Genomic DNA, 14,782 nt, shown 5'->3' on the forward strand with positions numbered 1-14,782 from the left:
ACTAAGCACATTTAATAACAATAATACCTAGCTCTTTTATAGTATTTTACAAACAAGGTCAGTATCATTATCCTGATTTTACACATGGGGAAACTGAGGCATGGAAAATGGAAGTGACTTGCCCAAATTCTTCCAGCCAGCCACTGTCAGAACCAGGAATAGAACCCAGGTTTGCTGTGTCCTAGTCCAATGTTCTATCCACTAGGCTGCACTCCCTCTCATTTAAAAATCCCACCTACCATGCCAACAAAGTGAAGAAGGGGGTGGTCTTCTGAGAGAGTGGCTGGTTTGTGGCTGAGGCACTGGCCTGGCACTCGAGATCTGGGCTCAAATCCAGACTTCCTGTGTAATCCTAGTTAAATCACGTAATCTCTCTGCCTCGGTTTCTCGTGTATAGGATGGCGATGATGATGATACTTCACTTTTTCGGGGGGATGCGGTGATAAATTCATCGATGTTTGGGAAGTGCTGAACACCACAGAAAAGCCAGTAAATAACTTCCAATTGCCACATGGTTTATTTTTTATTAAAAAGACTCTCAAACCTAATAGTGAACCACCTGCTCAGAAATGGCCTGAGACAATTGATAAGCCCTGTTAGACCTGGATGGAGTAAAAGAAATTCCAGAGATGTCAGACCCTGACATACAAATCTGGGCACCCTCAGATAAGTCATTCCAGCTGATCGCAACAGCTGTGGTATGGTCCAAATAGAGAGGAGGTGCCTTAGGATGCCAGGACCTAAATTATTAAGGGTTTTATTATTAATCTATACATCACTGTAAGTTTACATGATGCTTTATGGACAAATAAAGATCAATGCCTGTGCCCCAAGGAGCTTAAAATTTAAGCCCCAGTGCTGCCATTCGCACAATGAATAACACCATAATCCTCTTACATGGAGTGAGGGACCACTCAGTGCAAATGAGAGCGGCAGACTCAGATGTTAAAACAAAAAATAATGCAGGATGGTGACAGACACTGAGGTGTGTTAAGCAGGAGAGAAGGTACAGAAACAGGATAACATGGAGGCTTAGGAGAATGATTCAGGCGTCATCAAGGTTCATCAGGGATTTTTGGTATTTTTAATACATTTACTTAGAGGGAAATATTAGGGTTTATTAGCCTCATAGAAGAGGCATGTTTTACTAGGGGACTTGGAGGAGGAGAGGGCAGACACAGTTAAGAAGAGGGTTCCAGACATATGGGGAAGCAAGCAAGAAGGCCCAGATCTGAGTGAGAGACACTGAGAATGTTGGTATTGGCTTGGGCAGAGTGAACGAGGACAAGGGCAGAGGGGTTGGATAGGGCAAAGATGGGCAGGGCCTGGAAGGTAAGGAGTAGGAGCTTGCAGAAGATGATGAATCTGAAGGAGGACTGGATGGTCAAAGCAGCAGACACAATAAATGAGTTTCACATCTGGACGGACTGGGAGCAGATGCTAGGTAGGTCAGAAAGAGAAGGTTGCAGCAGGACAAGAGCAGAGCCTGCAAAATTAGGGAATGGCAAGACATACTCATATTCTGCAGGTCTTGTAAAGGAAAGTACTTGATATTATGAAGAGCAAAGGCACTTGCAGTCTTAGAGAATGCCAGTCTCAAGATATCTGAGATGTAAAGAGCAGAGAAAGGTAACACAGAAATACCTTAGACGTACTAAAGGTCGGTAAATAAATAGGGTTGTACTACCATTTTTTTCTCTTCAGTTTCTTTTTTGTGTGGGTCACTTGCTGTAGCCATGATATGTCCATTGATACTATGGTGCAGCAGATTATGGCATTCTTATGAGTAATACAAAGGCATACCATCACCAGGCTTAATGGACACCAGTCCTATTCTGAAATAGGACACTTACTGAACAAAATTAGAGTGCAGATTGTCGCTAGATATGGCTTATGTAACTTGATGTCTAGCTCTGCAATTAATGTTCAGTATAGTATACAATAAATCACTGTATATGAATGCAGACTTCTCTTCTACTTATAATGTTGCTTTTACTTAATGCATTTCTTTCAAAGTGATTCTTTTGGTTCTGACAGATCAACAGGAACACGTACATGTAAGTGTCATCCATCTTCAAGTGGCGGATATGCTAGCTAGTGGAGACTCGTTTTCTAAATTTGGGTCTGGCCCTAAAAATTCTTATTTCTTAGGGAAAAAAGAAATGTGGATTTCTAATAAGGGTGAAAGTAAATGCTGAGGTCATTTGTTCGCTGCTACCCCAAATACTGTACATACTGAATAATACTACAGTATATGAAAACTAATGGTCACTATTGTGTGTGGATTGTTTAGTTTCAGCTCTTGATCAGCTGTGTCCCAGTACGCTAATAACATACATTATTAGTAAGATTTTTATTTATATTTTTTCTTCCAGTAATCTCAATCCTGGAAAAGAACCAAATGAAAATGGAGTGTCTATGCAGAATGACAACTTTGAAGAGATCATAAACTTACCCATTGGATCTAAACCATCCACATTGGATGCCTTGAACAATGATGGAAGCAATAGCCCTGAAATTCCTTTGAATCCAATTTTAGCCTTTGAAGATAAGGGGACTCTGGGGCCATTGCCTCAGGTAGATAGTGTTCAAACACATCAAACAGCAGGTAGGTTTGCTTTGGACCATTAGAATTTGTAATATTTTGTAAATGAGAGAGACCATGGAGTCCCTAATTGATGTACATAACCAGATGGTTAATTTAAGCAGTTTAGGTTGTAAAATATTTGGGGCAGAGAGCATGTCTTACTATGTGTTTGCAAAGCCATGTATACTTGCATAGTGCTGTGTGAATCATGACTGTTAACCTAAAGTCAGGGGAAATAAGGGGTTCCTAGTAAATCTTGGCTTCATGCGTATAGGGGTGTGAATAACAGATATTTCAGTTCACTCACGATTCTGAAAAAAAAATCATGTCAGGTTGTCCCGGACGCATAGGTCCATTGCTCTTGAACAGCTCTGGAACTGTCCCTGGAGGACCCCTTCATTGTGTCAGCCCCCTTAGGGTCACACACTCACTAGGGTAAGCCACTTGGCTTCACTGCCTCCTGGGACCGAGCCTCAGAGCTTTCCACACCCCTGCTTCACACCGTGAGCTCCCTCCAGCGAGTCCACCTGAGTTGGACACCTGAGAGAGAGAGAGAGACTTCTACGCCCAAAGGGAGCAATGCACCCCCAACTCCCTTAAATGGGAGTGACTCTTAGCCAGCATTGTAAAAGCAGAAGGGTTTATTAGAGGTCTGGAACACAGCATAGAAAGTCTTTAGTTAACATAGAGAACAGAAAGTTACAGCATAGTCCATCTGGGTCAGTCCCGAGCCCTCTGACCCCTTCTTCGTCCCAGTCCAGAAGCTTCTCCTGTTTCCAGCAGCCCACACTTAACAACTCCACCTGGCCCCTCCTCACTCCTTTGTCCTTGTTCCTGGGCAAATATGGTTACCTGGCCCTCCTCCTTAGCCCTTTGTTCTCCAGCTGGTCGCACCCAGCTGGCTTCCTGCAGAGGGTGGGCCATCCATGGTGGTTAGTTGCTAGGTGCCAAATGTCTGGGCAATTGGCGTGGCCATTGTCTTCTCGGACTCTCCATGGGCATGGGGGCCCAGACCCGAGGCAGCTAGGTCAGTCACACCTGGATCACTGGGTTTCTGCAAAGAGTAAACAACCTTTCCCGCTCCCCACTTAGTTAACCATGCACCACAAAAGGGAAACTGAGGCACACACCATATTCATACAAAATATGATGACCTTTTTCTCAGTCCATCACACAGGTTGAACAAAAGTTTTGTTTTAACAAAATTGAAATTTTTTGTTTCAACAAATCAAAATGTTACATTTTGATATTGACCATTTTAAAATGTTTTTGATTATATCTTAATAAAAGTAAAGTAAATTTAGAAACAAAAAGTTGTTTTGACCAAAACAAATCAAAACATTTCAATTTGTTCAGCTTTTTGCTCTTTCTAACTGAAACAATTCAGCAAAACTGACACAAATTCATAAAAATGTTTGGTTGCTGAAGGCTAAAATCTTCATTTTTTGCTGTAAAGGGTTTCAAATGAAAAATTTCACCCAGTTCTGCTCATGAGGATGTTTTATAAATGTTTGCACAATGCGCTTCAGCAGCAGCATGAACAGGAGAACCTTGCTGTGACATAATTAGTTGCCACTGTCTTAGCAGCTTCTGATCCAGCAATACATTCCAACTATCCAAATGGAAAGTTGTATCCCTCTTGTGGGGTGTTCTCTATGGAATGGGGAAATGGTTACTGCCTTATACGTAAGAATACTGAATACCCTTCCCTAATAACGCGATGACCAGGAGGCTCTATCTCTGATATTGATACTGAAGGTTTGCCTGCAGCAGCCGTCGCTGTAGATCTCTGTAAAGAAGCAGACTAGAATTTTGTATATATTGAGTATGAACTGAATAATAAATATCACAAGCTAAATCAGCTGCCTGCATTATTTCCTTCTTCCATGTATAGAAAATTTGAGCAAAAGGATCAGCCAATGAAAGTGCTGTTTAAATCGGCTTTTTAGCTAAAAATTATTCCCATCTGCTAATCTGTCCTTTTTATTGCCTTTCATTGTAGAAGTTATCTGACCGTTTCTTCTGAAGAGCCAAAGATGAAGTAAGCATCTCTGCTGCCTATGGAGTTCCTTCCATACTATGAAGGACTGTTTTATTTTCTCTCTCCAGTTTTCTAAAACATTTGTGGATATCTTTTTTGAAAGGACCTTAGTAAAACCAGCAGAAGAAGTGATGGAGAATAGACATGGATTATCTTTCTATCTAATAGTTTTCACCATTAGAAAATCATGCTTCACGTGCATTACTTAAAATGGCTTTTTTTCCAACAAGCTCCTTTTCGCAAATCAATATTTTCTGCATTCTTCAAGACAAAAGGCACTGGAATCTGACAGTAATGAGCTGATTGGGGTAAAGGGCCTGATTTTTTTTTTTTTTTTTTTTTGAAGATGGGTGGTTGCTTTTAAAATTGGCGACTAATCTTCTACGTTTTACGGATCTAATACTTGAAAAATAAACATCTCATTGCTCTACAAGTAGGGCTAATGGGAGGTTTCATTTAAACCTGTTGGTTTAAATATTATTGCAGAGAACTCTAATTATGGGGGCAAAATATAGGCTTCTGTATCAGGTTCTTGTAAATGTAACTTCTACATGGACGTTCTGTAAATTCAAATGTCACTACGATCTTCTTGCATTTTCTTTAAAAACACAAAGCGGAACAGGTTTTGAAATATGAAAATTTGAAGCGCTATTTTTTCATGGACAAGACGAAAACCTGTTGTTCTCCTAGATAATGTATTTATGAATTTTGTTCAGTACAAAAATAAATCATCTAATTGAATAAATTAGAAAAATGTGGTAAAACAATATTGCAAACTTGATTTTGTTAGTTGCATTCATGTTCACGGTATGATAAAAGGTACACATGCAGACACTCAGAAAAATCATTTTTTGAGTCCTGTAAATTGCTGCTGTTCCCAGTAATGGAGGGATCTTTCTTTGCCTTATCAGATTGTGACACTCTGTGTGAACTTGAATATTGATTTTGGGACAAGAAAGGGAGGGGTGTTTTTTGGGGGGGGGGGGGTCATTTCAGAGCAAATGGAAAATGATGCATGTTTGTTCTTTTTATTTATTTAATGTTCATTTTTTAAAATGCAGTACACTTTATCACCAGATAATGACTTGAATCTTACCATTCCTCTTTAGTCCACTGACACAGATTTTTCACTTTCAGCATTCCAAACTTGTCACTTTTGCTGCTACCGAGCTTGACTGAAAAATCTTGCACTTTTTTTGCTTTTATAAAGAATGCTCCTAATGGCAGAAATTACTACACCTCTACCCCAATATAACGCGACCCGATATAACACGAATTCAGATATAACGCGGTAAAGCAGCGCTCTGGGGGGGCGGGGCTGCACACTGGCGGATCAAAGCAAGTTCGATATAACGCAGTTTCACCTATAACACGGTAAGATTTTTTGGCTCCCGAGGACAGCGTTATATCGAGGCAGAGGTGTACTTAAGTGTTGTGCATGAGAGACGTTACCGGGGCACTGATTGAAATCAATGGGACAGATCTTCAGCTGGAGTACATTGAGGTCCAGGGAGCTATGACATTTTACACCCGCTGGGGATCTGCCCCAATGAGGATCCTTCGATTAACTCCTTTGGGCATTGGATCAGGCCCATAATGAGCAACACTGCAGCAAGTTTGTTATCAAAGGGAAGCTCAGTTTAAGGTAAGACTTGAAAGAATTCTATGAAGAATGTTTTGAAGAGCTGACTTTCCACAGCTACAGGGTGCGTGTCTTCTCAAAAAGGAGATTGGATAAATCTACTGGAAATTCATAAAATGATACTTCATCTCCCCGATTATATGGGGGGGGGGGGGGAGAGAAGCCATTCAGTCAGAATGTTTTAGAAATAGTTTGTGATCTAGTGAAATGAATTGGGTTTGTTTTCTGCTTTCTTTACAGTTCTCCATGTACATAACCATTATATTTAAAAATATGTCCAAAATATGTAGGTTTTATTTCTTTTAATCTATACAGTATGTAAGAACCAAATAAAATTTGTTTGGAATATTTGTACCTTTTATATTTTGGTTATCTTGTTACATTAATTTTATCCAGGGAGCAGTTTATGCTTGAAAATTGTTCTAGCTACTCTTCACTTATTTGTGACTGTTTGGTTTTCTCTCATCTGTTTATTAGGCAAGTAGCACAGTCTCATTTACAAGTAGGGATGGACCAATGAGTTGGTATTTGGATCTAGATTCAAATTATGTTTAAAACAGGGATTGGATTAGGATTCAAATTTGATGGCCTTGAGATCATATGAACAGTACTCATGAGATTTCAGACCAAAAACTCTGATGCAGCATTGAAATCAATAAGATTTAAGAACATGCTTAAAGTTAAGCCGTTCTTAAGTACTTTGCCAAACTGGAACTATAATGAAAAGAGTTCTCATGAAATGTATTCTATATCTAAACCAGAATTAGAAAAAATGCCCTTTTTGCTGTAGGGTCTGACCTGGAACCAAAACTAGAAGGGTAAATTCAGATCCGGGCATTTGGATCAGAATTACTGACAAAAAATTCATAGGGTTTAAGATTTGAAGTCCTGGTTTTGACCCACCTTCATTTGAAAACAGAAGATTTTAAATGGAGGAAAAAGTCAATCTTCTTTAAAATAGTTTTTATTACTAGACCATAGTATCAAATATAGGTGGTCATGGGATATAATGGTGTCAGCTTTGTAGACAGTTACTGTAACAGTTTTAACCATCTGCACAGTCAGGGGCTGTTTGACTATTCCAGGATGGTAGAATTAGGAGTTGTAAAAGTCTTACTTACATTACAATAATAACAAGCATTATGAAGTGGGAAGTCATACATTTTCATATTGTTGGGAATTGAAAATATTCATCTCATCGCCTCAATCACTTGTTCATAGTGCCACAATCAAGTGCTCTGTAGCAAATTTGTCCATGACATTAAGCACTGCATCACAAATGCAGGTTTAGTCATCACGTTTCAGTTTCTTACATTCTTTTCTCTTCACTTTTTCATCTCATTCCTAACAGGAAATGCCCTATTTTACTTCTTGCCAAAGTCTTAAACAATGTTTCCAGTTAGGTAAAATTCCCAATAAAATAGAAAAATACTGGTTTAGGCTTCCAAGGGAGGCTGTGGAATCTCTCATCAGAGGTTTTTTTAAGAACAGGTTAGACAAACACCTGTCAGGAATGGTCTAGATATACTTGGTCCTGCCTCAGCATGGGAGGCTGGACTAGATGACCCCTCGAGGTTACTTCCAGCCCTACATTTCTGTGATTCTATGAAAAACAGATAAAAGAACAGATTCTAATTGTATCACAAGTTTGCAAAGTGAACTGTATTTAGGCTTGGAAGGATTAGATTTTGTTGATAAATGTCGATTTGACCATATGCAGTGTTGTTGTAGCCATGTTGCTCCCAGGATATTGGAGAGACAAGGTGGGTGACGGAATATCTTTTATTGGACCAACTTCTGTTGGTGAGAGAGACAAACTTTCCAGCTTAAGCAGAGCTCTTCTTCAGGTCTGGTAAACATACTTAGAGTGTCACAGCTAAATACAAGGTGGAACAGATTGTTTAGCATAAATAGTTAAAATACATTTCAAGAGACCATTCAAGGTAAAATGGCCCATTAACACTCCTCTGGTAATAGGGAGGAAAGGAAGGGGAGGGTTGTTAGTGGGTTATAGATTGGATTTATGGCTTATTACAACAGTGTTTCTATTCAGTTCATGGTTTTTAGTATCTAGCAAAGTTATGAATTTAAGGTCTCCGGCTCGTCTTTTGAAAAAGTGTTGTGCAGTTTTCCTTTGAGGATGAGGACTGATTGGTCAGGTATAGAGTGATTGCTTTGTGGAAAATGTTGCCCCACGGGTGATAGGGTGTTTTTGTCTTTTATCATTTTCCTGCGTGATGTTCATTTGAGAGCATCGTGATTGTCTGGTTTCACCCATGTAGTTGTTATTGGGGCATTTAGTGCACTGCATGAGGTACACCACATGTTGTGATAGGCATGTCTTTGGGCCCATAGATCTTGAAAGGTGTGTTGTGGGGAGTGTTAATCATAGTAGCAGTGGAGATATGTCTGCAGGTTTTGCATCTGTTGTTCTGGCAGGGTCTGGTGCCGCTTTGAGTTGCTGTGTCTTGGTCTATGGGGAGCTTGCTTCTGATGATGAGTTTGGAGAGGTTGGGGATTGTTTGAAGGCCAGAAGATGGAGTTTGATTATACCCTCTATGGATTCCCATAAGCAACAACTAGGCATGTGCAGTCAGAGGAGGGTTTATTTCTGTATTGAAGTAGGTTCTCTTGGTGTATTGGGGTGGCCCATTCCATGATGCGATCTACTTCTCTGGTGGAATGTCCCTGTTTGGTGAAAGTGGTGTTAAGGTGTATATCCCGGACTTTCTCCTCAGAGCATATTCTGTGGTATCTGAGTGCCTGCCTGTAGATAACAGATTTCTTGGTGTGTTTGGGGTGGTTACTGGATCCGTGAGGGCAGGCATGGCGAACCGTGGGTTTCTTGTATATAGCTGTCTGGAGGGTTTCATTGTTGAAGCTGATTGTGGTGTCCAAGAAGTTGATGCTAGTGTAGGAGCGTTCCAGAGAGAGTTTAATGGACGGGTGGTGGTTGAAGGCATGGTGAGGAGTGGAGTTTGGAATACTAAGGCTGTAGTAATGGTCACAAGGCAGAAGTCATAAGATGGGTGGGGCAACTCATCCCAGCATTGGTGCTAGAGTCATCAGAGAGACTGAAGGGAGGTAGCTTGTACTTCCCCTACTTATGGGGGGCTTCTGGATCTGGTTCAGCTCCTGGTACAAGTTAGGCCAGCATTCTGAGGTGCTTTAAGCCATACCCCCACTGCCATATTCTCCATGAGCCATGTGGCAGTGGAGAATTGCCAGGGAACAGGGACTGCACCAGGCATGCCCTACTCCCACCCCAGGTCACTGCAGAACACCCCCAATGTATCACCTGTGCCAGGTGCTCCTGCAAAGCTGGGTCTACACCTGTCAGAAAGGCCCTTCCACCAGTGGTATTCACCACAGGGACTCATGCCTGGCAATGCTTCATTTGCACCTTTAGTTTTGCTAGCTAAAGGAGCAATAATGATTGTTTGAATTTGGTCCAGACCACATCCTAAAGTTAAGAGCAAGTCACCAGCCATGGGAGAATGGTTTGTTCACACTTTAGCTAGTACTAACCATAAAAAAGATGAATAACTTTGTTGCTTTCTCTTATACAAACAAATAGGATTGCATGAAAAATCCCCTTTTCTGTAGGAAGCCGTGGTTCAAGTATATTCTTTTTCAAGCTATTCATCTTCCAGGAATGTCAACACAGTCAGCTTTCTCAGCAAAATTTTCAACCTGAGTTGTCATGCATGGGAATTCATGTAAGAGCAATGGCAGCCCATGTGATGCTTCCCAGGGGTAACCAGAGTTATAAGGCTCCTCTCTACCACCTGCCTGTAGTATGAGGAAGCCTTGTCTGTGCCTGCTAGGGGTCAGTTCCCCAACTCCACCAGCCACTGGCAACACAAGCCCTCCCCTCTTAGCCTATGCAGACTCTGGTGTCCCTCTGCAGGTTAGTAATAGGCACACTCCAACCCCGGAGCAGCCCCCTGGAGTATCCCGCCCCTTTTCCACTGGACACTCACAGAATTCACAGATCGCTTTTCCCAAAGGAATAGTACACCCCAGCGTACCAGTTTTGTCTTTGGATCACTGCTCTGCAAATCCCAAATGAAGGAGAAACCTTCCAGCATTTATGGTAAGAAACTTTCCTGAACACATGTGGGAGCAGATGTTCAGCAGAACAGTGCACAGAACTCTTACATCCCTCCATCCAGTATAGTTATTCCCACAGCTTAAAAAGCACTGGTACCATTTAGCCTTTTTTAAATCTCTGGGTGTGCATACCTGCTGAGAGGTGGTCCAAACAGGTGCTGGATATACTACAGTCCTAAAGATTACATCAAATGGCATTTATTGTGAAATTTATAAATGCAGCCTCAAAGCCTATAGGGAGAGGGTGTTTTCTCCAAAATTATACTTCAATTAAGAACTTTCAAAATGTTGGAGTTACAATTTTGGAATTGTGGTTTTGTTACCCAAAGTATGCCATGGAAAATTGACTTCTTGTGCATGTTCTTTGATTGCAAGCTGAAAGTTGCATAGTCCAACTGAACCATCCTTAACAAAATAGCATGATGTCTGGCCATTCTATTGGGTTTAACAAATGTACTAATTCTCCAGTACAATGCCATAAAAATTAGCAGTGATTCAGTTACACTCACCACTAAATGTAACACTGATTATAAACCACCTGATACCAACTTTCTGTATATTTCAGTTTGTCTAGTAAATGCTAGGCTGATTTAATTTTATGACATGCTTAAGCATAGACATATTTGTAAAACTCCAGACTTTACTTAACCACTCAGGTCCAAATTCAGCCTTCAGGTATTCAGATGCAACCCACAAAGACTTGTGTGGGATTTATATACAGTTACGTGAAAGCAAAATTTAGCCTTAAATCATAGTAGTTAACTAACACAAGACAACTTGAATTCTGTCATAGATCTCCAATGGTTTTTTATAAGCTCTCCAGGTTCCATTCTTTAAAAAAAATTAACACTCGCACACAAATACAGCAATGCCTTTGGTGCTCCTTTGGTGCATTAAATAGACTAGTTCGTGCATGTTACATTTTCCTGAAAAAGCTCTGTTTAGACATGCTACAAGGTGGGGGTTATGTTTGTTTGTTTGGGGTTTTTTTTTTTTTTTTAGGAAGGGGAGACAATATGTCCATGTTAACTGCTATATTTCAAACATAATCCATACAATGGGCATGATTGTTATTTACCCTAAGGCCCCTTATCCTGACATTGTAGTATGAAAGTGTGGTAGTTTGGATGACACCCAACCCCAGTGAGTTCATTACTCTATTTATTACTAATTACTATCATTTTCTTCCTCTGAGTTCACTGTTCTTCACTAGTGAACGTGTTGCCCTTTACATCTTCCATATTCTAACTCCAGTTCTCTTTCTCTTTAGTTAGGGGTAGCTCCAGGCACTTTAGTGATATGGGTACTATGAAATAATGAACACAGACTCTGACTAGTAATAGAATATTGTTAATATCGAAGAGCACAGCATAGTTTGCATATACAAATGTGTTAGGAAGAATGTGTGTTTAATAAAACCTGTTTTTTACATAAATAAAACCTCACACACACAGTGCTTACTGTGTGTTCAAAAAGATACCCAATATTGGCTAAACTTTGCATGTATTTTATCAGCCATGTACATGGCAGGAATATAGCTGTAGCCATTAAACATTTTACTAGAGTAAGTTGACATGTTTTTTCAAACCTTTTTCTAGACCGTACTCCGTTATCAAAACATTAAGGCCATATAAAGTACATGATTCCAATGGGTCATTATGTGTTGGGTGGAACTGCAAGTGGTAGGAAAATATTGGCTATGAGAAGTAATAATAAAAAAAAAGTTACCCTTTCTGAGGGATCAGGCTGCAGGCTGGAATAGCATTTCATGAGGTGAGTAAATAAAATGTTAACTGCCTTTGTGGCTGGTAGCCATTTTAAGGAGCTCCTGAGTTTCTTCTGTCTGTTGACGGACTTGCTCAAGATACTCCATCAATTGACTCTGGCTGAATGCAGATGAAAATTCTGGATCTGAGAACAGAGGAAAACCAGGGTATGATTGTCCAGCCCACATAACTCAAGTGCTCTATCCACAAACACATTCTTCCCTTTAAATTTCTTTATAAATTAGATTTTTTGTTTGCAGGCTAGATAGAAAAGTACTCAGTTGACTCATTATTCATGATACAAATGCGCTATAGTTTCCCGTAAAATCTATACTATGTAAACAATATTTTCTTACCACACAAGGGAGAACGATGACTCTATCGTTAGCTCCTCACCTTTGTGGGAAGGTTTGTGTGCTACTTTCTGCTGATCCAGATGCTCAGTGCTCAGATGGCTGAGTCCAGTGTTGAATAGAGTCTCCCACATAACAACGACGGAGGAAACAACTCAGCCGCTGAACTGGCTGACAGTTCCTATTTTCTTTTGTTTTTTACTATTTTGGAAGCAATTCTTTCACTTTCTTTCTACTTCCCCATCCCCCCAAAATACTATGAAAAATGTTAAGAGGCTCAATCAAAACTAGTAGCCCTAAAATATGAGACCTACTAGTTTTAAGATGGTTTGGTAGGCATTCCTGGTCAGACATTTGAGAACAGAACAGTGGTACCTTTCAGCAGTCTACATGCTAAGTAGTCTGAATTTTCTGCATATTGCAATCCTCGTTTTGCATAATTGGGTAGACGTGGAGAAAGGCTTGTTGCTAAGCCAAGTTATATTTTAGGCCCATCAGCCTGGAAAAATGTCCATAAATAAAGCAGCAAAATGGTGGTAAAGACAGACCATTATTCATTCTCTCCTCTCTTGTGCTAAGGATAATAATTTACTGTTAATGAGTGAAAATTTAATGAACAAGCACTAACCAGGAGGTTATTGGGTGTGTTCTTTGTACATTTTGACATTTTTCTAAGACAAAGAGCTAGTCCGGTTCCATTTGGACAAATAGCCACGCACAGAGCTCCTATGTCCCATTGACAGGCTATACTTTCCCAATAAAGCCTGTTCCTTTTTCAGAAAGTAAAACGGCACCAGTTTGCCTTTATTTTAGAAAAATCATTTTGGTAAGTGTGTCTTAAGAGCCAAGGTAATTGCTACCCCTGAGTCTACTCTCTCTCTCTCTCTCTCTCTCCTTGATTCAGTGAATAGAGCTAATCCCCAGTAGGCAGTAGCACTGTCAGGTACATTTACTGTATGTGAAGCTTTTTTACCAGGCAGTGAATGTATTGCATTGATATCAGTGGACTTGGCAGAATTCAATTTTTATTTTTTAGTAATTTTGACAGATAATATCAATGTTTATTTTTAACTTTTTTACATTATTGATTTATAGTTTGAGTTGTGCAAAATTCTGGGGTTTAAACCTTCTATTTTTATTGATTTAAATTTTCACAGTTGCAGGAAATGATGGAGGAGGGTCGGACAGTTATTTAATGACAGTCACCATTGATTCAAAAAGTTAAAACTTTATAACCATTAAAACATAAATTGTCAATATCACATGTCAAAATATACAAAGTAAATTTCCTTAAATCAAACTCCAATAATTTCTCAAACAGCATTTTTTTCTTTGCCTATCTGTAAATTTTGATTATCATCTCTAATTTTTTTCATCGGTTTGTGTGTGCACAGCAAAATCGACATTTACTGATAAAAATCTAATCCTTCAAAGCCTGGATGAGCAGTTAGGATTGAGCTGTGCCTTGCAGTCTAGGGTACTGGTAGTGAGAACTGATGAATCAAGGGACATACCTTCCAGTAATTTGCCCAGCGTAGAAATACCCAGCTGCTGAAAGCGAATCTCTTGGTGGCTGAGAAAATTCATGAGGTAGAGCTGGACTTCCTCCAGGTGGCATTTCAGCAGAGACATCACTTTATCTACATCAATGGGGGTAGGGCGAGAGAGGCAGAAACAATTTAAAGTGAGCACTTATTTGTTACGGGTTTCATAAGGCAACATTTTAAATCAAATGAGGAATTTGATGCTATTTCAAAATGTGTGTTGACTCAGCTATTTCCTCTCCCCTACCCAACTACATGTGGTGTTCCAATTGTAATGGACAATAAAAAAGCCTCCACATCTCATAAACCCATTAGTGTCAATGATATTGCAGTTAAATTGTATGCAAGGTTTCTACTGACCAGGCTGCTGCATTGGGAGCCTGATGTACGGTATTTGTAGAGTGTACATGCTATTTATGGACTTCTCAAACTATTGATCAGCCTTTCACACTCTCACCTAGTCTGTAAATATTTCAAAAGCTCTGTGCATGGTTAGTGCTTGCAGGCAGCATTTGTTTCTCTGGATAAGATTCTTCTTTAGTGTAAGATGTTTGATGTGGGGATTGAAGTAGGTTTGAATTTTTTCCCTTGCTAGAACCTTTCATTCCAGACTCTAATATCTGTCAGGTCAGAGTGGGAGAGAATTTGGAATTTAACTACTCCTTTCATTGGAGAGAGGTGTCGAATAAGATTGAATATTCTTGCTCCATTTCTGTTTAATATATATATAAATCCT

At 39.9% G+C, this 14,782-nt stretch overlaps 2 protein-coding genes across 2 annotated transcripts in view; one reads left to right on the plus strand and one right to left on the minus strand.

The window, feature by feature from the left end:
• MAP7 (microtubule associated protein 7) overlaps nt 1–12,007 on the plus strand; it is a 166,885-nt gene extending 154,878 nt beyond the window's left edge. Inside the window, exons 18-19 of the mRNA XM_024207763.2 lie at nt 2,376–2,608; nt 11,982–12,007. Of these exons, the coding sequence (XP_024063531.2) occupies nt 2,376–2,608; nt 11,982–12,007 (259 nt within the window). The remainder of the gene's footprint in view (nt 1–2,375; nt 2,609–11,981) is intronic.
• Nucleotides 12,008–12,172: 165 nt separating this feature from the next.
• LOC112112058 (vacuolar protein 8-like) overlaps nt 12,173–14,782 on the minus strand; it is a 43,109-nt gene continuing 40,499 nt past the window's right edge. The window contains exons 12-13 of the mRNA XM_029911050.1: nt 14,017–14,142; nt 12,173–12,294 (exon numbers count right to left, since the gene is read on the minus strand). Of these exons, the coding sequence (XP_029766910.1) occupies nt 12,173–12,294; nt 14,017–14,142 (248 nt within the window). The remainder of the gene's footprint in view (nt 12,295–14,016; nt 14,143–14,782) is intronic.

This window comes from Terrapene carolina, unplaced genomic scaffold (assembly GCF_002925995.2).
Source record: "Terrapene carolina triunguis isolate 2854851 unplaced genomic scaffold, T_m_triunguis-2.0 Scaffold85, whole genome shotgun sequence".
In the NCBI taxonomy this organism is placed as follows: domain Eukaryota; kingdom Metazoa; phylum Chordata; order Testudines; family Emydidae; genus Terrapene; species Terrapene triunguis.